Raw genomic sequence first — 26,910 nt, forward strand, 5'->3', positions numbered from 1 at the left:
AGGTGGACAGAGTGGTGAAGAAAGCATTCGGCATGCTTGGTTTCATTGATCAGAATATTGAATACAGGAGTTGGGACGTCTTGTTGAAGTTGTACAGGACATTGGTAAGGCCATACTTGGAATACTGCGTACAGTTTTGGTCAGCCTATTATAGAAAGGATATTATCAAACTAGAAAGAGTGCAGAAAAGATTTACTAGGCTGCTACCGGGACTTGATGGTTTGAGTTATAAGGGGAGGCTGGATAGACTGGGATTTTTTTCTCTGGAGTGTAGAAGGCTGAGGGGTGATCTTATAGAGGTCTATAAAATAGACCTCTATACACAGATCAGCTAGATAGTCAATATCTTTTCCCAAAGTAGGGGAGTCTAAAACTAGAGGGCATAGGTTTAAGGTGAGAGGGGAGAGATACAAAAGTGTCCAGAGAGGCAATTTTTTCACAGAGAGGGTGGTGAGTGTCTGCAACAAGCTGCCAGAGGTAGTAGTAGAGGCGGGTTTCTGTCTTTTATTTTGTCTTTATTTTTAAAAGACAATTTTGTCTTTTAAAAAGCATTTAGATAGTTACATGGGTACGAGGGATATGGGCCAAATGCAGGCAATTGGGATTAGAACAAAGAACAAAGAACAATACAGCACAGGAACAGGCCCTTCGGCCCTCCAAGCCCGCGCCGCTCCCCAGTCCAGGATTGAATCCTGAATCCAGGATCCCCACCCAATTTTCCAGCCTATCTACATACCAATATCCTATCCACCGAGCTGCCCCTCACAGCTACGATGCTTTGTTCATTACAACCTATTAACTTACCCCCACCCCCCCATTCCAGACCATGTGATCTCCAGGGAGAGGCGAAAACCCAGAGTGAAAAACCCCAGGGCCAATATGGGGAAAAAAAAATCTGGGAAATTCCTCTCCGACCCCCTGAGGCGATCGAAACGAGTCCAGGAGATCACAATGGCCCCGATCGGAAAATGCTTCCCAACCCTAGTCATTTCCACTTCCACGAACACCATATGAATCCCCTGCCCCCGAGACAGGTTCCCAACTATCCGCAGTATCACTCTGTACTGGCACCAGCAAGATGATCGTAGAATGAAGCCTTGAAACGAGAAACCAGGAACAATTAGCCCGCGCCGCTCCCTGGTCCAAACTAGATCACTCTTTTGTATCCCTCCATTCCCACTCCGTTCATATAGCTGTCTAGATAAGTCTTAAACGTTCCCAGTGTGTCCGCCTCCACCACCTTGCCCGGCAACACATTCCAGGCCCCCACGACCCTCTGTGTGAAATATGTCCTTCTGATATCTGTGTTAAACCTCCCCCCCTTCACCTTGAACCTATGACCCCTCGTGAACGTCACCACCGACCCGGGGAAAAGCTTCCCACCGTTCACCCTATCTATGCCTTTCATAATTTTATACACCTCTATTAAGTCTCCCCTCATCCTCCGTCTTTCCAAGGAGAACAACCCCAGTTTCCCCAATCTCTCCTCATAACCAAGCCCCTCCATACCAGGCAACATCCTGGTAAACCTCCTCTGTACTCTCTCCAAAGCCTCCACGTCCTTCTGGTAGTGTGGCGACCAGAACTGGACGCAGTATTCCAAATGCGGCCGAACCAACGTTCTATACATCTGCAACATCAGACCCCAACTTTTATACTCTATGCCCCGTCCTATAAAGGCAAGCATGCCATATGCCTTCTTCACCACCTTCTCCACCTGTGACGTCACCTTCAAAGATCTGTGGACTTGCACACCCAGGTCCCTCTGCGTCTCTACACCCTTTATGGTTCTTCCATTTATCGTGTAGCTCCTCCCTACATTATTCCCACCAAAATGCATCACTTCGCATTTATCAGGATTGAACTCCATCTGCCATTTCCTTGCCCAAATTTCCAGCCTATCTATATCCTTCTGTAGCCTCTGACAATGTTCCTCACTATCTGCAAGTCCTGCCAGTTTTGTGTCATCCGCAAACTTACTGATCACCCCAGTTACTCCTTCTTCCAGATCATTTATATAAATCACAAACAGCAGAGGTCCCAATACAGAGCCCTGCGGTACACCACTAGTCACAGGCCTCCAGCCGGAAAAAGACCCTTCCACTACCACCCTCTGTCTTCTATGACCAAGCCAGTTCTCCACCCATCTAGCCACCTCCCCCTTTATCCCATGGGATCCAACCTTTTTCACTAGCCTACCATGAGGGACTTTGTCAAACGCTTTACTAAAGTCCATATAGACAACATCCACGGCCCTTCCTTCGTCAACCATTTTGGTCACTTCTTCAAAAAACACCACCAGGTTCGTGAGGCATGACCTCCCTCTCACAAAACCATGTTGACTATCGTTAATGAGTTTATTCCTTTCTAAATGCGCATACATCCTATCTTTAAGAATCTTCTCCAACAACTTCCCCACCACGGACGTCAAGCTCACCGGCCTATAATTACCCGGGTTATCCTTCCTACCCTTCTTAAATAACGGGACCACATTGGCTATCCTCCAATCCTCTGGGACCTCACCTGTGTCCAGTGACGAGACAAAGATTTGCGTCAGAGGCCCAACTATTTCACCTCTCGTCTCCCTGAGCAGCCTTGGATAGATTCCATCAGGCCCTGGGGATTTGTCAGTCTTTATATTCTCTAACAAACCTAACACTTCCTCCTTTGTAATGGAGATTTTCTCCAACGGTTCAACACTCCCCTCCGAGACACTCCCAGTCAACACATCCCTCTCCTTAGTGAATACCGACGCAAAGTATTCATTTAGGATCTCCCCTACCTCTTTGGGCTCCAAGCATAAGTCCCCACTTTTGTCCCTGAGAGGTCCGATTTTTTCCCTTACAACCCTTTTGTTCCTAACGTATGAATAAAATGCCTTGGGATTCTCCTTAATCCTGTCTGCCAAGAACATTTCGTGACCCCTTTTTGCTCTTCTAATTCCCCGTTTGAGTATTTTCCTACTTTCATTATACTCTTCCAGAGCTCCCTCCGTTTTTAGCTGCTTGGACCTAACATACGCCTCTCTTTTCCTTTTGACCAGTCCCTCAATTTCCCTGGTTATCCACGGTTCTCTAATCCTACCCTTCCTATCCTTCTTTTTTACAGGCACATGCTTGTCCTGTAGCCCTAACAACCATTCCTTAAAAGACTGCCACATACCAGATGTGGATTTACCCTCAAACAGCCTCTCCCAATCAAGAGCTGCCAATTTCTGCCTGATCCCAATAAAGTTAGCCTTCCCCCAATCCAACACCTTACCCTTGGGACACCACTCATCCTTTTCCATCACTATCCTAAAGCTAACAGAATTGTGGTCACTATTTGCCACATGTTCCCCGACCAAAACTTTGAAGACCTGACCGGGTTCATTCCCCAGCACCAGGTCCAGTATAGCCCCCTCTCTAGTTGGGCTGTCCACATATTGTTCCAACGAACCCTCCTGTACACATTTTACAAATGCCTCACCATCCAGAGTCCCTGCCCTCAGCGATTTCCAGTCTATACCAGGGAAATTGAAGTCTCCCACTACAACAACCCTATATTTCCTGCACCTATCCAGTATCTCCTGACATATCCATTCTTCCACTTCCCTTGGGCTGTTGGGGGGCCTGTAGTACACCCCCAACATAGTGACTGCGCCTTTCCTGTTTCTAAGCTCCACCCAGAGTGACTCGCTACACGACTCCTCCGAATTGTCCTCCCTCTGCACCGCTGTAATATGCTCTCCAACCAATACCGCTACTCCCCCACCTCTTTTGGCCCCTCCTCTGTCTCGCCTAAAACACTTGTACCCTGGAATATTCAGCTGCCAGTCCTGTCCCTCTTTCAACCAAGTCTCCGTCACCGCAACCACATCCAAATTCCTCGTGCGCATTAAGGCCCCAAGTTCGTCTGTTTTACCTGCTACGCTCCTTGCATTGAAGTATAAGCACTCCAGACCCCCAGGCTCAGTGAGGTCGTCCTCCCCCAGAGTGCTCTTCTTCTTTGCCAGCCTTGTCCCAGCCCCAAGCTCGTCCCCAGCCACCACACTTATAGACCTAATAGTTTGATCCCCACCCCCCTGCCACACTAGTTTAAACCCCCCCGAACTGCATTAGCAAAGCTCCCAGCCAGGATATTTGTGCCCTTCCAACTTAGTTGTGACCCCTCCCTCTTGTACAGGTGCCATCCTCTCCTGAAAACCTCCCATTGGTCTATGAAAATAAAGCCCTCCCTCCTGGACCAGTCCTTTAGCCAGGCATTCATTTGAACCAACTCCCTATTCTTATCCTCACTGGCACGAGGCATTGGGAGCAGCCCAGAGATGGCCACCCTAGTGACCCTACTTTTTAACCTATTTCCCAACTCCCTGAATTGCTCCCTTAGGACCCCCCTACTCTTCCTATCTACGTCATTTCCACCAATGTGTATAATGACATCCGTTTCTTTATCTTCCCCTTTTAAAATGCCTCCTATCCGCTCGGAGACATCCGTGACCCCAGCACCAGGTAGGCAGACTACCATCCTGGAGTCCCGTTCGCCCCCACAGAATCGCCTGTCTGTCCCTCTAACTGACGCATCCCCCACCACTATCGCTCTCCTAACCCCTCTCTTCCCTTTCCGGGCCACAGAGCCTGACTGTGTGCCAGTGACCTGGTCACTGTGTCTTACCCCTGGAGAGGCACACTCCTCCACACTATCTAAAACAATGTACCTGTTTTGGAGTGGGACAACCACAGGTGACCCTTCTTCTAACTGTCCACTCCCCTCCCCTCTCACACCTGTCACCAAGCCCTTCCTATTTTGAGACACCTCTGGAGACCTCCCTTGTACTTTACCCTTCTGCCCTTTACTCCTCCTAACTGTGACCCACGTGTCATTCTCCCGATGCCCCGGTGTAACTAGTTGCCTATAACTGCTGTCAATTTTTCTCCCATTTTCCCTGATTAGGCTAAGGTCAGCGATCTGCAGCTCCAGTTCCCTAACACGGTCTCTCAAGAGCTGCAGTTCCACGCACCTGGCACATATGTGAACCTCTGGGAAGCTCGGTGTTTGCAGAAACTCCCACATCCCACATCGGAAGCACTGAACTGGCCGATCAGTCATACCTGCCCTTATCCTTTATAGGGTTGGGTAAAAAATAACTAGCCTTGCCTTGCCCTTTTAGCCCAAGCCCTGTGAGCCAAAGCCCTTATAATGCACACTCTGCTCCACACTCACTCCACTGCCCGCTCCCGACGCTGCCCGCTGTATAGTGCAGACGGCTTTTTATGCTCCCGACGAACCCCCCAAGTAACTGCCTTTTATACTAAGACTCAACCTCCCAGAATCCCCTTCAGCTGACCTCACTTCCTCAATTCAAAACCCTGAAAAAAAAGCCCGCGAAATATACTAGGAATACCCTTAAATGAATAAATGAATAATTAAATCACTTCTTAGCTTACTCTCAGCACTCCTGCTAAGACTCTCTCCCCCACTCTCACTCCAGTTAAACAAAGAGATCGAACCCCCCAGGTAACTGCCTTTTATACTAAGACTCAACCTCCCAGAATCCCCTTCAGCTGACCTCACTTCCTCTATTCAAAACCCTGAAAAAAGCCCGCGAAATATACTAGGAATACCCTTAAATGAATAAATGAATAATTAAATCACTTCTTAGCTTACTCTCAGCACTCCTGCTAAGACTCTCTCCCCCACTCTCACTCCAGTTAAACAAAGAGGGTTTAGCTCAGGGGTTTAAAAAAAAGGGTGGCATGGACAAGTTGGGCCGAAGGGCCTGTTTCCATGCTGTAAACCTCTATGACTCTATGACCTTTTGAGAAGGTGGTGGCGAGCCACTGCCTTCAACTGCTGCAGTGCATGTGGTGAGGGAACACCCACAATACTGTTGGGGTGGAAGTTCCCGGATGGAGATTGAGTAAACATGAACTAGCGGTAATATGTCTCTGGTAAAGTGGTGTGTGACTTGTGGATTTTATTCTGTTGTGGGATGTGGGCGTCGCTGGAAAGCCCATCCCTAATTGCCCTTGAACTGAGTGGTTTACTAGGCCATTTCAGAGGACAGTTAAGAGTCAACCACACTGCTGCAGAACTGAAGTCGCATATGGGCCAGACCAGGTAAAAACGGCAGATTTCCTTCCCTCGAGGACATCAGTGAACCAGATGGATGAAGATCCTAAGGGGTCTTGACAGGATGGATATGGAGAGGATGTTTCCTCTTGGAGAATCTAGAAGTAGAGGGTCACTCTTTGAAATGAACAGGTTGCCCATTTGAGAAAGAGATGAGAATTTGTTCTCTCTCAGGGTCGTGAGTCTTTGGATCTCTCTCCCTCAAAAGGCAGTGAAAGTAGAGTCTTTAAATATTTTAAAGATAGAGCTGGGTAGATTCTTGACTTAACAAGGTGGGGGGAGGGGGGTGGTGGTGATAGGTTATCGGGAATAGGTGAGAATGTGGAGTTAAGGTTACAATCAGACCAACCAGGATCTTATTGAATGGCGGAGCAGGCTTGAAGAGCAAGGTGGCCTATTCCTGCTCCTAATTCGTATATTTGATAGTTTCAGGACCACCATTACTGAGATTAGCTTTTAATTCTAGATTTATCAATTAATTGAATTTAAATTCTACCAGCTGTTGTGGTGGGATTTGAACCTGTGCCTCCTAAAAATTGTCCGGGTCTCTGGAGTACTAGTCTAATGACACTGCCACTACGCTACCATCTCCCCTTGAATTTGGAGGACGCTATTGAAAAGTCTTATTGAGTAGCTACAGTGCATCCTTTCGATGGTACACTCTGCAGCCAATGATTGCTGGGGGTGTGAAATGGATCCAGCCTCAGTTAAGGAGCAACTTTTGTCCTGCATGTTTTGGAATGTAGAGCAAAAAGAGATGGCACCTCAACACCGAGAATAAATGAATTGATTGGATTCACAAGGTTCCACTAATCAAATATTGGACTAACCTAACTAGGTTCAACTGCATGCTCATACTGATTTGAGGGTTAGGGTGGTTTCAGCTTGTGCCCTGAACTGTGGGAGGCTCATCTACTGCAAGGAGAGTTCTCAAGAAATCATTACAAATCAATTTCTCTGTTCAGTGTGAGCGAGAGAAACTGCTGTATTCCTTGAATTGACAACGGTGTGAAGCACAGGGAGAAAACGAACAGCCCAGAATGAAGGGCAGAGCCGGGAGAGTCAAGCTACTGTCTGTCACTCTCGTACTTATGGAACAGTCTGAAAGGAAAAAGAAAGATTTGCATTTATTTAGCGCCTTTCATGATTTTTGGACTTCCCAAAGCGCTTTACAGCCAATGAGATACTTTCTGCAGTGTAGTCATCATTGGCTGCCATGTTTCCACAATACAGTCTGTGCATTCTCAAGTCACACCAACAACAATGCAACACTGACCAGATAATCTGTTTTAAATTGGTTGACGGACAGCTATAGGCCAGGACACTGGAGATTTCCTTACTTCTAAGACCATAAGCTGTAGGGGCAGAAGTAGGCCATTCGGCCCATCGAGTCTGCTCTGCCAGTCAGTGAAGCCATGGTTGATCAGTTAACTTTCAACTCCACTTTCCCACCTAATAGCCCTTGATGCCCTCACTGATTTAAAAATCTCTCTATCTCAGCCTTGAACATGCTTAACAACCCAGCTTCCAAAGCCCTCTGTGGTAAAGAATTCCACAAATCCACTACCCTCTGAGTGAAGAAATTCCTCCTCATCTCTCTCTTAAATGGGTAACCCCTTGCTCTTAGATTATGCCCTCCAGCCTAGACTCTCCCCCAAAGGGAAGCAACCTCTCAGCATCTTCCCTGTCAAGCCCCCTGAGAATCCTGTATGTCTCAATAAGGTTGCCTCTCATTCTTATAAACTCAGGGCCATCCTACTCAACCTTTCCTCTTTGCAATAATGCTTTGGGATCTTTTGCATCCACCTGGGGCCGGGGGTGGGACCAGAAGATCCCAGTGGCATGAACAGTGAGAAATCTCCAGCCTGAGAGTGAATAACAAAGATTTTCTCAAAGTATTTATGCCCACTTCTGGATTTATTTGTCTTATCATTTTTGGATGCTAATCGACTGTGAATTAAATCTGGAAATGAAATGGATGGTGAATGCCATTTACTCACTCTGTCTGTTGACAAAGGGACAGCCCACATCCACTTAACTACATTTCAGTCTGTTACCCAACTTGGTATGTTATATCAGGGTAGCCATTATCTCAGGATAGCTTTTAAGCGCCTTGTTTCAGTACCAAGCTGGCACAGTGAGCAAAATGACTCCGGCCCTAAGAACCCATTGGCAGAATTGGCTTGATGACAAAATGGGGTGCAGCGAAGCTACCCTGAGATCCGGGCTACCCTGATCAGATCATTGCCCGCTGTATATTGTGTAAACAAACGAATGGGCTTTGTTAAACTGCCTGGCCATCTTTAAACGTTGGTACCCAGGTGCCTGCCATCGCTTCTTCAACCAAAACCTATCGCCTTCTCTGTGTTGAAGTTGATTTGTCACGTTTTGCCCATTCCACAAATCTCTCTATGTTCTCTTTGAAAGGAAAGGAAACACATTGCCTTTGCATGGTGCCTTTCACAAATTCAGCATGTTTCAAAGCACTTATGCTTTCGGGTGGAGTCACTGTTGTAATGAGCAGGGAACATGGCAGACATTTTGCATGTAGCAAGTTCACAGGGCAATCATGAACCCCTGCTGCTCTCTGAATGCTGCCATTGAATCTGTTAGATTGAATGACTGGACAGGTAGGACATCTCACCTGAAAGTCAGCACTTGTGACAGTGAAGCATCCCCTCAGTACTGCACTGGAGCGTCAGCTGAAATTATGGGCCTGATTTTACCATCAAGTTGCGCCCATTTTCAGGCGAGAAAACTTGGTAAAGTCGGGTGTGAGGCGAGTGGAGCGATCCGCGCCGGTTCCCCCTTTACCAAGGCCCGAAAATGGCTGCGATCGGGACCGTGCCTGAAATGGGTGCGACGGCCATTTAAATGTATTTGCATGCATTTAAATTGACTGAATGGGCTGCACGCCCAACCTTACCGGCACTTCCCCCTTTACCACCGCGTTCGCCCATCCAGAATCGGCGCGAAACGGACATGGTTTGCAAAAGTCCGATTCGGGTGCTCCAGTTAGCGAGGAGGTAACTGCCAAGCGTCCGATGGCTCTCTGCTTGAGATCTGTTGGGGGAGGGGGGGGGAAGAGGGGTGGGGGTAGATGGGTCCGACGGCTCTCTGCTTGAGATCGGTGGAGGGGGGGAAGGGGAATCTGCTGCCACTCTGCCTCTGATCAGTGAGGGGGAAGGTGGGGTCCGCTGCCACTTTGCCTGAGATCAGAGAGGGGGAATGGGGGGTCCGCTGCCACTCTGCCTGAGATCAGCGAGAGGGAAGGGGGGGTCTGCTGCCACTTTGCGTGAGATCAGTGAGGGAGAAGGGGGGCGGGTCCGCTGCCACTCTGCCTGAAATTGGTGCGGGGGGAGGGGGCCGCGATCGGTCTGGGTGGCGGTTGGGTGGGGGAATGGGACTCAGTAATGTTGTGGGGTAATGTCTGTGGGGGCCAGGGGGGGACATTATCCAGCCTGGGAGGGATGTGGCAGGGGAGTCGCATTCTATCATCTTTTTTTGTGCATGCACAGTTGGGGGCGCTGATCGGAGCTGTGGGATTTTGGGTGTGTTAAGCCCCGCCCGCTGACTAGTGCAGAGCGATTCGGAATCGTTGATATTTTTGCAGGCAGAATGCATATGGGGGCGCCTGAGAACAGGTTTAAAAGTCGGATCTGAAACCTCCCAATTTCAAGTCCTCCCAGCACTTAGAATCAAACTGGTAAAATGTGTTCAAGTCTCTGGAGTCAGACCTATGACCTTCTGACTCGGAGGCGAGAGTATTACCACTGAGTCGAGGCTGAAACCTTTTAGTAGACCGATGTTTCCAATTGCTATAGCAACGAGCAAGAAACCAATTAAAGAATGCTGACTCATATAGCCAAAACAGTACAAAGGATACTCGATAAAGCCATACTGGAAAGTGTGCAGTACTGTGTTGAGGTCTGCTCCACAAATTACAAGGAAGCACCCTAAACCCTGAAGCCAGTTTACAAAGCAAACTTATTACCTCATGTCTGAATGAGGGGTAAAATCAAACGGGAGAGCGGCTTTTCAGTTTGAAATGAGGTGATTCAATGTTGACGTTCTGTTAGTATGTGAAGCAGAAAAGGTACTACGAGATCAACAAGGGGAATTTTTCCAGCCGAGTTGAGGCAGGTTTGACCATGCGTGAGAATGAAATTGTAACTGTCGGGATGGGACCCCAACATCGTCCCACCTACTTCCAGGTTTCACTTGGTGGGAACTCCCCCCATATCTCGTTGAAGAAGCCTTCTGAGAGGCCTTCAGTGGCTTTCTTCCAGGTGCTCCGGTTTCCTCCCACTGTCCTAAGATGTGCAGGTTTGGTTGATTGGCCATGCTAAATTGACCCTAGTGTCAGGGGGATTAACAGGGTAAATATGTGGGGTTGCGGGAACGGGGCCTGGGTGGGATTGTGGTTGGTGCAGACTCGATGGGCTGAACGGGCTCCTTCTGCACTGTAGGGATTCTATGGTGGGTACTCTTCCCCCTGGCCCCTGTCCTCTCTCTTGTATAATGTGTTGTCTTTACAGAAAATGAGGCTGAGTTGGTGAGTAGCTGTTGAAAAGGTTTCGGGGCTTGTGCGTGTGTTGAGAGCTGGAGAAGGAGCAATTTAGATTGAAGAGGGGGAGGTGATGAATAAAAAGCCAAATATGTGGGATGTGAAGCGAGAAAGGAGTGTTGGGAGGAGTTTCAGGATTTTGTGACTGCGAGGATATGAGGCGGGAATGGTGTTACAGTGTGCCGCACGATATGATGGAGGGCAGGGAAGGGTAGGAAAGGTCAGGAATGGAGAGGTGGAGAGCTGAGTTCAGCCCTGATGCCCTCAAAGTCTGACAGAAATTGCGCATATCCAGTGGGCAGCTGCCTGATTTCCAGCATCATTGAGTGGATGGCCTGTCACTCATTGAAATGAGGCCTGCGAGTTAAAATTGCTTCGGCTTTCTGTTGGCAATGTCATGGGGTCTTCAGTTCACTTCACCACCTGTCCACCTCCCCAAACTCGTACAAAATTGGAGCTAAAATTTCTCGTGCTTTCAATGACAAATGGAATGTCTCTCCTCACTCCTCTCCACATAGCTGCCTGCTCAGTAAGGGAGAAAGGCTTTTTAAAAAATTATTCATTCGTGGGACATGGGCCAGCCAGCGTTTATTGCCTATTCCTAGTTGCCCGAGTTCAGAGTCAACCACATTGCTGTAGGCCAGATCAGGTAAGGATGGCCGATTTCCTTCCCTAAAGGACATTAGTGAACCAGCTGGGATTTTCCCGACAGTCAACAATGGTTTCATGGTCATCAATAGATTCTTAATTCCATTTTTTTTAAAAAATTGAATTCAAATTCCACCATCTGCTGTGGCAGGATTCGAACCCAGGTCCCCAGAACATGGGCTGAGTTTTTGGATTAATAATCTAGCGATAATACCGCTTGGCCATCGCCTCCCTGTCTACGTTTCTGAAATGTTAAGGGAGCTTGGTAATAGGGCAATTAAGTCTGACTTTTTTTTCTAGCTATTGTAGTCTTGGAAAAAGTGAGTTGCTTCAGAATTGATGGTGTGAAGGAAAGAAAAAACGATGTTTATGGAACGTGCGTGTGTAATGTTGAAGAGAGGGGCTGTTCTGTCCCAGCTTGTGGGCATTAATTAGGTTTGCTTCAGTGGCATAATCACATTGCAGTGGAATTCATCAAAGCACCGCTACCAGTCGCTGGTAAAGTAATGAAGATGTGATGGACGTTTGCCATTTAGTCAGCATATTCCAAGTAAATTTGTTATTTGCTTCCTTTTTACCCTTTCCAATTTTCCTTCCCCCCCCCCCCCCGCCCCCCCATAAATGTAGAAACTAATTGATCCGTGGATGTCAGCAACTCCACTTTACAAAAGTTACCATTCTTCGTGTATAATTTTAATAGTAAGCTAATCAGCTGTATGTGGCAACCCAGTGCAACCTGATTCAATATTCTTCTGGATGAGATCAGTTGACTCAGCACAAGGGGCGAGCTGGAACCAAAGGCCATCTTGCCCGATAGAACTCAATACCCATCGTGCTATGTCTTGGCTTTCTGAGACAGTAGGGACAGCTGAGATCTCACTACTGCTGCTTCAATGTTGTGAGGTGCCCATGCTTGGCGCGGTGATATCAAGCAGAGAAGAAAAGATAGCTACCAAAGGAAATAAAACAAGAGTGTTTGGAACTGAGGATAGGTTGCGAATGCATGTTGCCGAGCGATGCTTCGCTGAAAGTAAACCACTGAGGAATGCTAACCACATAAAGAGTAAATGAGTTATGGTAGCTGTAACATGAGCGATTTACTCATCATAAATCACACGCCCTTGGTGCATACTCTTATTGATAAAAACCCATATAGCACATGTGTTTATAAATGGAGGACTTTAATGTAATGTTGTGAAAATATTTTTATTTTGTTTTATTCATATCTAAGTCACCTATGTTTCTGGCTGCGGGGTGACTTCCAATTGCTCTGATTGGATGTGGAAGGGGGGGGGGGGAGGGCGGGGGGGGGGGGGGGGGGAGGGAGGGGGGGGGAGGTTGTTCCATGTATGACATTAGTAACTCTGCCTGCTCGTTGGGATTGCATTTAGCACCAAGCCAGTGATGTGATCTTTGACTGCTTCATTGTTTCTGTCCTGAGAAAGCAAAGCCGACGTCAGTACAATGTGCCTCTGTATGTGATGGACATTTTGCAAAGCCAGCAAAAACAAACCTGTACTCTCATCTGGAGGGGTGGGCTGTATTTATATTTGCTTTGGCATATTGGCCAAGGACTGCCAGCTTTTTTTAGGCTGGCAAACATGAGAAATGCAGGGGGTGGGCAAGTTCCGCTGTATGGGGGAATTGCTTATAGAAAATAAGAGGATACAAGACACTATTTAGATCTCAACCTCAAATAAAACCTTTACATCTCTGAATAATCAGGCCTTGTATTATATCCGCAGCTAGATTTTCTGCTTTGGTAAAATCCCAAATGGAGCTGTGGCACAGTGGAAATCGGCCTCATCAGAAGTGGCCTGATCTCTATCACAGTTTCTAGCAACACGCAAAGTTAAATAATGATGGTCAGCTCCCAGTAGTATGGACAGAGGCACTGGGAAGTCCCGAATTGGTGGTGGCTGGTGAGGCCTGGGTCGTTGCTGGGGTGGAAGCTAATGTGCTTCTGCTAGCAACTGAGTTCAGCAGTGCTAACAAAAATGGCTTTGGAAGCAAAACTACACACACACATACCTCAGGAATGTCTGTGGAGGGGCCACATTCTCCTGGTTCAGTGCTGCAGGTCGAGAAGTTGTTTTGAATGAAGTCAGGTAGAGGAAGAAGGCACTACTTGGCTCAGAACGATAGATAGGCCCATTAGGAGTGGCAGGAGATGGCAAACCCAATTGGTTCCAATTCCTAATGCCTCATGCCCAGCCACTGAATACTATCTAAAGACCTGATCAGAGCAGGCAAGGGAAACGGATCCAGCCATGCACTGCAAGATGCAAGAAACACAGCTGCCACTGACATTGGTGCCCCCTCCGTGAAACATTTAAACTGCTCACCAACAATGTCCAGGTAACCCCACAATGTCCTTTAAACCTCCAGTCTTCAACTCAATGCGCTCTTCATTCTCAGCCTTGCATGCATTCACTTTACCAAAAGCCTCTTTTTCATTACTTGCTCTTTTCCCCCCTGCCGTGACCCTCACTATTGTCTACATGCTGAGACCTGAGCATTATCAAATCTTATTGGTACCATCAGATCTGCTTTCCCACAGCTCCGTGGATGTCAGCGCTCAGTACTGGTGGTACGGTACGAATAAGTGTGCGCGTGGCTGCCTTTTCTCAGGGCGGTAACACAGTGTCCTGCTGCCAGCTGCCCGCAATGCTTGCACGTTTGGCCGCATTCGCACAGGGCCAAGCAGCTGATGGAGCAACAGGTGCCGACCTACAGCAAGTCCATTGCAGGATCCAGCTGCCATGTGACAAAGACCTCTCAATTTTGAGATGCTTCCACACCAGCTCAGCAGCCTTCCGACCAGCAGAAGCATTCGATTTGGCGTTAAGCATTCTCGCAACCTACATTTGCATGAATGGGAAGCATGGTGGTTAGAAAAACGAAGCGTGCGCATTGCAATGTGGTTGTCAGTATAATTATGGTAGCAGTAAAGTTGTGCGTACAGATATTGTTCTTGGCACAGTTTGGGAGCAGCTTTGATGAGGTGAAGTGAAAGGTAACTGTGAAAATTGATGTGCACAGAGAACGTTCTGTAGATGCTGGCCTGTTTGTAGTGGGAACGGAAGGCTTCTGTAGACAGGACCGCTCGTGTAGCTGTTGGATGTCTTAGTCAACAAAAATTCTGGCATATCCAATTGACAAGAATGTCTTAACAGCTGGCACCAGGTTGACTTAAGTTTTAAGTTTGTTTATTAGTGTCACAATTACATTAACGCTGCAATGAATTTACTGTGAAAATCCCCTAGTCCGCCACACTCCGGCGCCTGTTCAGGTACACGGAGGGAGAATTTAGCATGGCCAATCCACCTAACCAGTACGTCTTTCGGACTGTGGGAGGAGACCGGAGCACCCAGAGGAAACCCACACAGACACAGGGAGAATGTGCAAACTCCACATAGGCAGTGACCCAAGCCGGGAATCTAACCCGGGTCCCTGGCGCTCTGAGGCAGCAGTGCCAACCACTGTGCCACTGTGACTTGCAATGTGGTGTACAGCTAGCTACAAACAACCTGCACATTGAGCGAGTGGTATCCAATCCTGTCAATATATATCTGGGGCACTTACACCATGTTTGTGCCACCTATGACTTTATGAACATTGAGTGATCCGGCCACTTGATTAGATTGCAGTTCCCTATTATGTTGGGTAGGCAGCAGTGCATTTGAGACCTGCTTGACCTGTATCACAGGTGTACCCACCAGCAGCCTGGTAACTTGGCATAGAATTGTGCTGACATTAATCACCACCGATTGAATGGTGCATAAGTTCATACAGACTTCAGGCCTGCTTGCAGCATGGAAGATAACTCTGTGACAGATTATTTTGTAAAGAAACGTCTTCTTGGGCACTGTTCCCCATTCAGGTTGGAGTACTACTGGCACTCTGCTCTGGCTGTGTGTAGCAGGTAGTTAGTGGTGCTGCCATGCACCTACCCAGCTTCGTCTCCCATCATTACTCCTTTATCTGACAAAAGCTGGTCCATGTTGCATAAAAGCAGAGGGAGAAAAAGCAGATGGCGACTGCAAAAAGTAGCTAAAAATGTTTGAACAAGATAATGTACAAACTTGTTCTTTTGAACTGACTTCTACCTACATGGCATCACTTGCTAGCTCTGAATGCCAGTCTTGTTCTGCTGTGAATTGAGTTGATGACAGAAAACAGGGCGTATGAAGTTTCCAAGTCATCACTGTTGGCATTGTTGATGTTGGCATGTCACCATCTGCTAAAAGTGATAGCGCAGTTGGATAGGGTGCTTGCGAGGCCAGTGATCAGGCATAATAGCCCCCTGTCCATTTCCCACTGCTGCCTACCTGTTGTCGGTTGTGTAATGATGTTTAGGCCCTGTATCCTCTTGACTGCTGGTGCTAAAAGAAAGATGCAAACCTCAGTGCCAATATCTTTCAGATTCGCCAAAGCTGACCACTGATGACAATTTAATAATGGAAAAAGTTTGCGTTTCATTTTCAGTTATGCTTGTAGCTAAATATAGAATCAGTTTACTCTCAAAGATTCAGCTGTTAGATGGATATTTAGATAATGCTAAATTGGATCTCGTATTCCATCGGTTGTGTTAATACAGGGTTTAACATTTTAACATGAAGTCACTTTTTTTTTCCTCTGTGCGTTAGTTTAAGATCGAAGTTAAATTGGCTCCTATTCTGATCTCTGGGGGTGATAATTCGCTGTACTATTGGCACATTCCCACCGACCCTTACCCAGTAGTGCGGTGGGACAGCCGGTAATTAGGTGCAATGTGTACACTTCATAGCAACAACGAAGGCTGCTGGAGGCACAGAGGGGAGACCTGTCCTCACCCCACTTTCATGTTTAAATTCATAGAAACCCTACAGTGCAGAAAGAGGCCATCTGGCCCATCGAGTCTGCACCGACCACAATCCCACCCAGGCCCTACCCCCATATCCCTACATATTTTACTCACTAATCCCTCTAACCTACGCATCTCAGGACACTAAGGGGCAATTTTAACATGGCCAATCAACCTAACCCGCACATCTTTGGACTGTGGGAGGAAACCGGAGCACCCGGAGGAAACCCACGCAGACACGAGGAGAATGTGCAAACTCCAGACAGACAGTGACCCAAGCCGGGAATCGAACCCAGGTCCCTGGCGCTGTGAAGCAGCAGTGCTAACCACTGTACCACGGTGCCGCCTTAACATAAAAAGTTAACGTAAAAATGTTCTACCAACCTTTCCCCTGTGAGATGAGGGTGGCACGGTGGCACAATGGCTAGCACTGCTGCCTCACAGTGCCAGAGTCCTGGGTTCAATTCTGGCCTCGGGTGACTGCCTGTGTGGGTTTCCTCCCACATTCTAAAAATGTGCCGATTAGGTTGATTGGCCATGCTAAATTTCCCCTTGGTGTCAAGGGATTTGCAGGGTAAATATGTGGGGTTTTCGGGGATAGGGCTTGGGTGGGATTGTGGTGGGTGCAGACTTGATGGGCCGAATGGCCTCCTTCCGCACTGTAGAGATTCTATGATTCTATGAAGGCAGGCACGACATACGTGCCACCTGTTACATTAAGGAGTTTCCCCGGATGGGTCCATTCCTGGCACCTCTTGCACTTTCCTCACCAACTTCCTTTAAAACATGGCTGGAAGATCATCACTTCCTGGGGATTTGTCTGTCTTTGTTTTTTTGAACACAAAAGCAAAATACCGCAGATGCTAGAAATCGGAAATAAAATAGAAACCACTGGAAGTACTCAGGAGGTCGGGCAGCCTCTGTGGAGAGAGAAACTGAGTTCATGTTTCAGGTTGATGACCTTTCATCAGACCTGGGTAAAGTTATGGCGCCGTAATAGTTTCTAAGCAGGTGAAATGGTATGGTAGAAAAGAGGAAACATTAAAGGGGGCAGCACAGTGGTTAGCACTGCTGCCTCACAACTCCAGGGACCTGGGTTCAATTCCCGGCTTGGGTCACTGTCTGTGTGGAGTCTGTACGTTCTCCCCATGTCTGCGTGGGTTTCCTCCAGATGCTCCAGTTTCCTCCCACAGTCCGAAAGATGTGTAGGTGCATTGGCCATGCTAAATTGCCCCTTAGTGTCCCGGGATGCGTAGATTAGAGGGATTAGCGGGGTAAATATGTGGGGTTACGGGGATAGGGCCTGGATGGGATTGTTGTTGATGCAGACCCGATGGGCGTCCTTCTGCACTGTAGGGTTTCTATGATCCGATGATAAAAGAGCTAGTTGTGTAGGGAGTGGTAAATGGAACAAGTCAAGAAACAAAGGCTGCGTCCCAGGGAAGATGTGAATGGCAGAATAATGAACAGCTGAAAGCAAAAACGGAGAAAAACGGGATCAGGAATGTAACGTGATCTGAAATGTTTGAGCTCAGTGTTGAGGCTGAAGGCTGCAATGTGCATAACTGAAAGATGATGTGCTGTTCCGCGAGGTTGTGTTGTGGCTCATTGGAACACTGCAGTAGGCCAAGGACAGAGAGGTCAGAGTGTGAGCTAGAGTTAAATTGACAGGTGCCTGGGAGCTCGGGGTCGTGCTCATGGACTGAATCCAGGTGATCTGCAAAGTGGTCACCCAGTCTGCGTTTGATCTTACTGGGACCACATTGTGAGCTGCAGCGGCCTGGAGTTCTCCCAACATCGTACCAACAGCCACCGCTGTCAGCGCGAACCAAATCTCCATTCACAGCAGCGGGACCGGAGAATCCCAGCCACGGGCGAGGTCAGAGAATTCCGGACAGTATTTTAAATTAAAATAAGCACACACAAATTGGAGCTTCAACTGGGAGGGATGTTGGGGCCTTTGACAGTGAGGAGGTGCCTCTTTTTAAAAATGTATTCTTGGGATGCGGACCAGCATTCGTTGCCCATGCTAAATTGCACTCGAGTGTTGCTAGGTTACTGTGAATCTGGAGTCACATGTCAGCCAGACCAGGTAAGTCCCTAAAGGACATGAGTGAACCAGATGGAGTTTATGACAATTGTTGATAATTTTATGGTTTCTATTACTGAGACTAACTTTTAATTCCACGATTTATTAATTGAATTTAAATTCCACCAGTTGCTGTGGTGGGATTTGAACCCTTGTCTCTGCAACATTACTGGGCCTATGGATTAATAGTCTAGTGACATTACCACTGGGCCACTGACTCCCCAGGGAAAGGGGCAGTGGGAAGGGATGGGGGTGTTGGGGCTGATTGAGAAATGGACCAAGGTGTCGCAGAGGAACAGTTTATTTCTTCATTAATTACTTTTTTCCAATTTTGTTTCTGGTTGAATTTAACATGAGTGAGTTCCAGTCCCTGACACAGTATTAATGTCCATGGAACGTCAGATATATGATCTCTACTGTGACTGACATGAAGTAACTATTTAACCAGTCTGCTATTTCTTGATTTCATTTGTAGCATCGCCTACGTCACTTTCTACCTTTGACCACTTTTTGTCTTTTAATGTTGTTGTAAAAACCTTTGGTCTCTATCTTGTTCTGGGGTGGCACAGTGGTTAGCGCTGCTGCCTCACAGCGCCAGGGACCCGGGTTCAATTCCAGCCTCTGGTCACTGTCTGTGTGGAGTTTGCACATTCTCCCAGTGTCTGCGTGCGTTTTCTCCCAAGTCCAAAGATGTGCGGGTTCGATTGATTGGCCATGCTAAATGAACCCTAGTGTAGGGGGATTAGTGGGGTAAATATGAGGGATTGCTGGAATGGGGACTGGGTGCGATTGTTGCTGAATGGCCTCCTTCTGCACTGTAGGGACTCTATGATTCAAAAGATAGTTTTATACTATGAAGAGACTGTCAAGGGATCAGTAAAAGCTAATACCTTGTTTCTTGCTTTTTCCCCCAAAAGGTTTTTCGGACAGATCTGATCACTGCCATGAAGCTCCCTGAGTCACACCAGCTAAATGTGGACGAGTACTACATACTAGCCGACCCATGGCGACAGGAATGGGAAAAGGGCGTTCAGGTGCCAGCTAATACTGAGTCAATCCCCGAACCAGTGGTGAGGTAGGTCACAGTCGGTTTTGGTTATTCTATGGAATTCCAGAGTGGCCCAGCCGCAACAATGCATAGATTGTGATTTGTTAGCTAATCTGTGAACGTATATTGTTTTAGTATTGGGATGTGCGCAACGTCAAGAGCTTTTATTTATAGAGTGCCTGTCACATGGCAAGAGAAGCCATTGCTGGAAACGGCCTGGTGGTAGTTGGGTAGGACAGAGTTAAACCAAACAAAGGCTGGAAAGTGGAGGAGAACCATGGTCTGGCCAAAGGTCATCCCGTTTCAGTCCTGTGACAGGGACAATAGGGGCAATATAGACAGGGACTTGCTGGGAATTTGGTAGGAATTTCGGAGGGGAGCCCCTTGAGTTTTGTTGGTGACCATATCGCAAGGGGGGAGATCAAACAAGACAGAGGGTACCGGATTATACTGGAGACCAGGGCAGCAAAAGTGGAGGAGAGAGAGAGAGCGATTGAGAAGATCAGCAGTTGCAGAACTCTCTACGTCTGGACAGTTAACAGGTTGAAAGTATAATTGTAGATGTTGTGGGGCGGGATTTCTTTCCAGGGTGGAAGTAGACGGATTGTGAATAGATAGGGAATGTGGGTTGTAAAGGGTACAGTGAAATGGTGAGGGGATGCTTTTCTCTGATAACAGAAAATCCAACGTCAAGGGACTGCTCATGAACATTGATAGAATTCCTATGGGGCAGAGGTCCAGAGAGGCCAAGGGCAGTGAGGAATACATCACTGACCAACAGCAAGATAGAGAGTTTATATGGGTTGAGTTAAAAGACAAATATTCCACCAACATAAGATGGATATGCTGTAGAAAGACCATCAAATAATGTAAGGTGACAGGAGGGGGAAATATGTAATTCACTGGGAGGCCATCAGTAGGCTGAGAATAATCAACGATCATTGGCGTTTTCATTTCGGCTGCGCCCAAAAGACAGAATAATGTAATCAAAGGAAAAAAGGAAATTGAATTTTAACATGGAAACATTCCTCAGGATAGAATTAAAAGAAATAGGTACAGGACATGACTCATAGAAACATAGAAAATAGGAGCAGGATTAGGCCATTCAGCCCTTCAAGCCTGCACCAATATTCACTATGCTCATGACTGATCATCCAACTCAGTAACCTGTTCCCACTTTCCCCTCATATCCTTTTATCCCATCAGCTGTAAGAGCTATACCTAACTCCTCGGAAACATACAATGCTTTGGCTTCAACTACTTTCTGTGGTAGCGAATTCCAAAGGCTCACTCTCTGGGTAAAGAAATTTCTCCTCATCTCAATCCTAAACGGTTTACCCCCTATCCTAAGTCGCCTCAGCCATTGGGAACATCCTTCCTGCATCTACCCCATCTAGTACTGTTAGAATTTGATAGGTTTCTATGCGATCCCCCCTCCCCCACTCATTCTTCTAAACTCCAGTGAATACAATCCTTACTGATTCAATCTCTCTTCATACGTCAGTCCCACCATTCCAGGAATCAGTCTGGTAAACCTTCACTGCAATCCCTACATAGCAAGAACATCCTTCCTCAGATAAGGAGACCAAAACTTGACACAATATTCCAGGTGTGGTCTCACCAAGGCCTTGCATAACTGCAGCAAGATATCCCTGCTCCTGTACTTGAACCCTCTCGCTATGAAGGCTACCATACCGTTAATCACCTTTATCGCCTGCTGCACCTGCATGCCTGCCTTCAGCGATTGGCATACAAGGACACCCAGGTCTCGTTGCACATTCCCCTCTCTCAATTTCCAGCCATTCAGATGATAATCTGCCTACCTGCTTTTGTCACCAAAGTGGATGATCTCACATTTACCCACATTATACTGTATTTGCCATGCATTTGCCCACTCGCTCAGCTTGTCCAAATCACACTGAAGCATCTCTGCATCCTCCTCACAGCTCACCCTCCCACCCAGCTTTGTGTCATCTGCAAATTTGGAGATATAACATTTGGTTCCCTCATTTAAATCAAAAATGTGCAATGGGAGTAGCACTAATCCCTGCTGTTCCCCACCAGTCACTGTCTGCCTTTTGGAAAAATACCTGTTTATCCCTTCTCTTTGTTTCCTTGTCTGACCATCAGTTTTCTCAGTACACTATCCCCAATCCCATGTGCTCTCAATCTCTTGGGTGGGACCTTCCCTCGCCCTCTCCAATTCCCGTGGCAGGTGGGGCGGTAGAATTCCGGAGACTGTCTCTCTCTCTATCTCTCTCTCTCTCTCTCCGCCCCCCCCCCCCCGAATTGATATTTAGTCAAAGAATTGGAAAATTCCACCCACTGTTTTCTGGGTTGTTATGAAAGCTGACTGAACTGTTGTATTAGGAATCACTGTGAAGTTTTGCAGCTCTCTTAGAAATAAAGATAGGAGTCACTATGAGTGTGAGTGTGTGTGTTACTGTACTGTTATTGCAGAGTGATAGGTTCAGCTGAAGAAAGGTTTCCCGCCCTTTTTATCTCACCCCTTTCACGTACCAGCTCCGACCATCATTCTGTTGCAAAATATGTTTTTCTTTTTCAAAGCAGCCTGTGTCCTGACATCAACACCCCTCTTGGCAATTTGTCAACAGTGACTGTGTTCCTGATTTTTATCCTTAGTCAGGTGCCTGTTCCGAAGGTGTATCTGAAAGTTTTGTTGGATGAGGTTTCAGTTTCTGCGCCTGGTTTAGGCGCGTCGACAGGCAGATCAAAGATTGTAATTCACCAACCAGTAGTATTGATAAAAGAATTGCTGACCTTTTTGCTAAAATTACTAAGAGGGAAATTCACCCATCTTGAGCTCTATGTACCAGACCCTGAGCATACATCTCTCTCACAGAGACTGAAATTCATGTTCAAATTAGCCACGTCCAGTGGATTTTTGCAAGTCAGTCGGGAGGACTTGGTTGTTCTGCAAGAGAGGTTAGAATTGGCATTTTTTTTTACACTGATTGTCCCAACTTTAAAAAAAAAAGAAAATTCAGATTCTATTCCTTTTCTGGACTCGCATATGAAGAATGACCTAATGGATTGCTGAGACGAGTATAATCATACAGCATCATTCATCACTGCCGTCAAGCGAAATTGGGTGGAGGCGGGGATGGAGAAATGAGAATATTGGCGAACAGCGATGTCCACATGATAAATGTCAAATTAAAAAAGTAGGGGATGGCACTTCTGATTGGTTTTCAGAAATCTAAAGAGTTTGCGTATCACAGGCCTAGAATTTTCCTCGAAGCAGTAAAATGCACAGCACTGAAATGGACACTCAGATTGGTCATTGTGGGTGGGGGTTGGACATTTATATTTCCAAATATAATAACAAAATACGAGCTGCTCCTTGGCAAGCTGGCATGCGGACTATCCTTTCCTCTGCCCTGGCTCCTGCGTACCCAAGTCCCTCCTCTATCCTAGTCTCTAAAATATGTCAGTCTCTGAGATGTTATTGTTTATTTATTAGTGTCACTAGTAGACTTACATTAATGCTGCAGTGAAGCTATTGTGAAAATCCCCCTATTCGCCACACTCTGGTGCCTGTTCGGGTACACTGAAGGAGAATTTAGCACCTAACCAGCACATCTTTCGGGCTGTGGGTGGAAACCGGAGCATCCGGAGAAAACCCACACAGATTCGGGGAGGACGTGCAGACTCCGCACGGACAGTGACCCAAGCCGGGAATCGAACCCGGGTCCCTGGTACAGTGTGGCAGCAGTGGTACAGGCTGTCTGTAAGTAGCACTAGCTACAAGTGATATCGGGGGCGCTGTTTACGTGCACAGCAGCCGGACAGCAGGAGTAATGCTGGCTGGATGCAGAACTCTGGTAGAACAGCAGCAAAAAATTACCATGCTGCCTGCAATGCAATGCAATGAATGAGTTAATCGCGCGCCATGATCTCCATACATGTTTTCAGGGGTTGTCTAGTTTCTCTCCCATCGAATGCATTAGCAGACAGGACTAATTGAGCTGATTTATGCCAACAGAATCTGACACACTGACAAATGACTATCAACATGAAATACTGACTGTTGACATGCTTGCTGCTTCTCCCTAATTAGGGAGAATCCTGTGCTGTTACATTGGATAACTTTTGTGAGATAGATCATTGTCCTGGAAAGTTTGATGAGAACTTAATCTGCCAATGGACTAACTGAATCAAAGAGTTATATCTTTCAACTCCACATACTGTTGGTACTCTGAGCTTCGCGACACATTGTGCATTGAGCTCAGCCTGTGCTCTTGGCTTCCAACCCCGTGGCAACGATTAGAAAAGATGTCATCAATCAATGGTGAATCCTATGGAGTTTTTTCATTTATTGCATATCAACAATTAATCTCACATTTCTCCAAACGAAATGTTTACATTGGAAAAAATATGTGGACAATATTGTGATATACCCAGCTTCATTATTTGCTGATTGGATGGAACTGTGAAATGTACCGGAATATAACATTGCAATAAGGAATTCATTGGGACTTCATAGGGGCGGCACGGTGGCACTGCTGCCTCACAGCGCCAGGGACCCAGGTCCAATTCCGACCTTGGGCCACTGTCTGTGTGGAGTTTGCACATTCTCCCCGTGTCTGCGTGGGTTTCCTCCGGGTGCTCCGGTTTCCTCCCACACTCCAAAGATGTGCGGGTTAGATTGATTGGCTATGGAAAATTGCCCCTTAGTGTCAGGGGGACGAGCAGGATAGATCTGTGGGGTTAAAGGGATAGGGTCTGTGTGGGACTCTGGTCGGTGCAGACTCGATGGATCAAATAGCCTCCTTCTGTACTGTAGCGATTCTATAGAACCTTGTAAGTAAAAGGATTCAGTTTAAGAAATCCAAACTCCTGATAAGAGAAGGTGGGCTGTATGTTTAACTAACTTGGTAGTTTAACAGGTTAGCCTTCAGTGCTGGAGCCTGTATTCAAGATGTGGCTGGCACGGTGACACATTTGTTAGCATTGCTGCCTCAGCACCAGGGACCTGGGTTCAATTCTGTCCTCGGTGGCCTGCCTGTGTGGAGTTTACATGTTCTCCCTGTGTCTGCGTGGGTTTCCTCGGGGTGCTCCGGTTTCCTCCCACAGTCCGAAAGATGTGCAGGTTAGGTTGATTGGCCATGCTAAATTGTCCATTAGTGTCAGGGGGACTAGCAAGGGTAAATAGGGTACAGATGGGCTGAATGGTCTCCTTCTGCGCTGTAGGGATTCTATGATCTATTCTATGATTCTAACCAGGATAACCATCATATCGACAGGATAAACATCCACCCTGTCTCCTTGCTGTTGGCAGGTGTCCTTTCCAAAATGAATTTTGACAGTTCCAATCAAAGTCCCAATGAGTTCTTTGTGATGAAGTGGAGTCCTTCGCAATTCCAGCTGACATATAACACGTTGGGCAACATCATCTTTGTTGAACAGGTCCAGAGAAATCAACAAGACATAGAAGAATGAGCTTGAGGAAAACACCTTCTTGGTTTTCTTTGAGCGAGCTTGGACATTGTTGTTTCACCATCTTCTGGCATGCACCTCTGTAGATCTTTGCCAACAAATCAAAGCAAGAGCAGTGGTTTGGTGGATGCAAGTCCTTTAATTCATGGATGCCATTCGTGGTCTGTGAATTCTTTGTAAGAGGTTCATCTTCCTTCCTTACTTATGAAATGTTAATTATTTCACAAAGGGAGGTTCAGAGCTCCGGGAAAGTCGGGCTCAGGCAGCAGAACACATTTCAAGTGCCACATGAGTTTTTTCAAATCATGTGGTCTCTTAAGGTGACTTCCAACAAGAGATTAGTTACAAACTTTGCTTTATTTCTGTTAGTTGTGAGCATTAGCACAGATGCATGTGGAGCTGTGTGTCTCTCTCTCTTGTGGTAGGCAGCAAAGGAAAGTTTTAAAGTGGAATTAATCATGTGCAGAAGTGTTTCCACTTCGTTCGTTCTGAACCTTGGCTTCTGAGTCTAACGTGATAATTTTCTATTAAGGCAGTATGTTAGGAATTACTACTTCACCTTAATAGGTAAAGCTCGTTGCTTGTCTGCACTGTGATTACAACCACGGGCCGAGTAGTGTTTTTCCACAGGAAGGAGGGAAAGAACTGAAAGGCGAGTCTCCCACCCCTTCACTCCTTCCAACCCAGTTTCCTTTGTACACCTTCTCACAGCCAATATTAGCACAGCATTGGCGAAAAGTGGGCCAGATGTTGAGTGCGGTTGGGTGACTCACAGGAGGGGGAGTAATAATAAAGTAAACTATCGAGCAAAATGTTGTATGCTTTTGGATCCTTGGTTGAAATTTGCCTTGTTAAATGTTCACTTCAGCCCCTTGTCTGAATTCATAGAATCATAGAAACCCTACAGTGCAAAAGGTGGCCATTTGGCCCATTGAGACTGCACCGACGACAATCCCAGCTAGGCCTTATCCCCGTAACCCCACATACTTACTCCGCTAATCCCTCAAACCTATACATCCCGGGACACGGTACGGTAGCACAGTGGTTAGCACTGCTGCTTCACAGCTCCAGGGTCCTGGGTTCGATTCCCGGCTCGGGTCACTGTCTGTGTGGAGTTTGCACATTCTCCTCGTGTCTGCGTGGGTTTCCTCTGGGTGCTCCGGTTTCCTCCCACAGTCCAAAGATGTGCGGGTTAGGTTGATTGGCCAGGTTAAAAATTGCCCCTTAGAGTCCTGTGATGCGTAGGTTCGTGGGATTAGCGGGTAAATATGTAGGGGTAGGGCCTGGGTGGGATTGTGGTCGGTGCAGACTCGATGGGCCGAATGGCCTCCTTCTGCACTGTAGGGTTTCCATGACATTAAGGGGCAATTTAGACGGCCAATGCACCTAACCCGCACATCTTTGGACTGTGGGAGGAAACCGGAGCACCCGGAGGAAACCCACGCAGACACGGGGAGTACGTGCAAACTCCACACAGACAGTGACAGAGTTATGACTGTCGCATCCCAATGGGTTCGTTCTGAAGTGAGTGGGCTTGCTGCCACGAGTCCAACTCCATCTGCCTGCAGTCGCCGTGGCACCTTCAACTAACTTTCCCCATAGTTGGTCAATAATGGACCAAACTGGCCACCTGCCGGGTAGCCGGCCAAACATGCCGTTTTTCAATTTATTCTCAGTCCTGGCCCTGAGGGCCTGGGAAAATTCAGCCCAGTCAGTCCGCAAGTGACAGCATATATCCGTAATCGTTGGCAGTACATATATATACATTGACAACCCCGGTGGCTTAAGTGCAGGGAGCTACAAACAGAGAAATAAGGACCAGCTGACAAACATCCAGATAATTAAGTGGAGAGAAGGGTATCAAAAGAATAGGAGTGACTCATTGTTGGGTTTAATTTTTCAATTAGCAGTTGTAAACTGAACTCTATTATTGCAAAAGCCTATTCGATGTTCTGCACCCCCTTTGATGTTCTCCAATTTGATGTTCTGTTGCCTCCTTTGCTGGGGTGCAGTTCCAGAGGTGCCAATTATCAGCTGTACCTTGACTGAGTGCCCAAAATTCATCTGGCAATGGAAGCTACTTGACTGTGGAGTGGGCATCACAGCTGAGGCCTGATCCAATCCTCACTGACAACAGCTGA

The 26,910-nt window shown here is 47.1% G+C and overlaps 1 protein-coding gene across 10 annotated transcripts in view; it reads left to right on the forward strand.

The window, feature by feature from the left end:
• jade2 (jade family PHD finger 2) overlaps positions 1 to 26,910 on the forward strand; it is a 171,314-nt gene that overhangs the window by 38,318 nt on the left and 106,086 nt on the right. For all 10 annotated transcript variants that reach the window (XM_078230855.1, XM_078230861.1, XM_078230854.1 and 7 more), the window contains one exon: positions 19,179 to 19,336. In XM_078230855.1, coding sequence (XP_078086981.1) covers positions 19,179 to 19,336 — 158 coding nt within the window. The remainder of the gene's footprint in view (positions 1 to 19,178; positions 19,337 to 26,910) is intronic.

The sequence above is a fragment of the Mustelus asterias genome, chromosome 16, assembly GCF_964213995.1.
Source record: "Mustelus asterias chromosome 16, sMusAst1.hap1.1, whole genome shotgun sequence".
NCBI classification, from domain to species: Eukaryota; Metazoa; Chordata; class Chondrichthyes; order Carcharhiniformes; family Triakidae; genus Mustelus; species Mustelus asterias.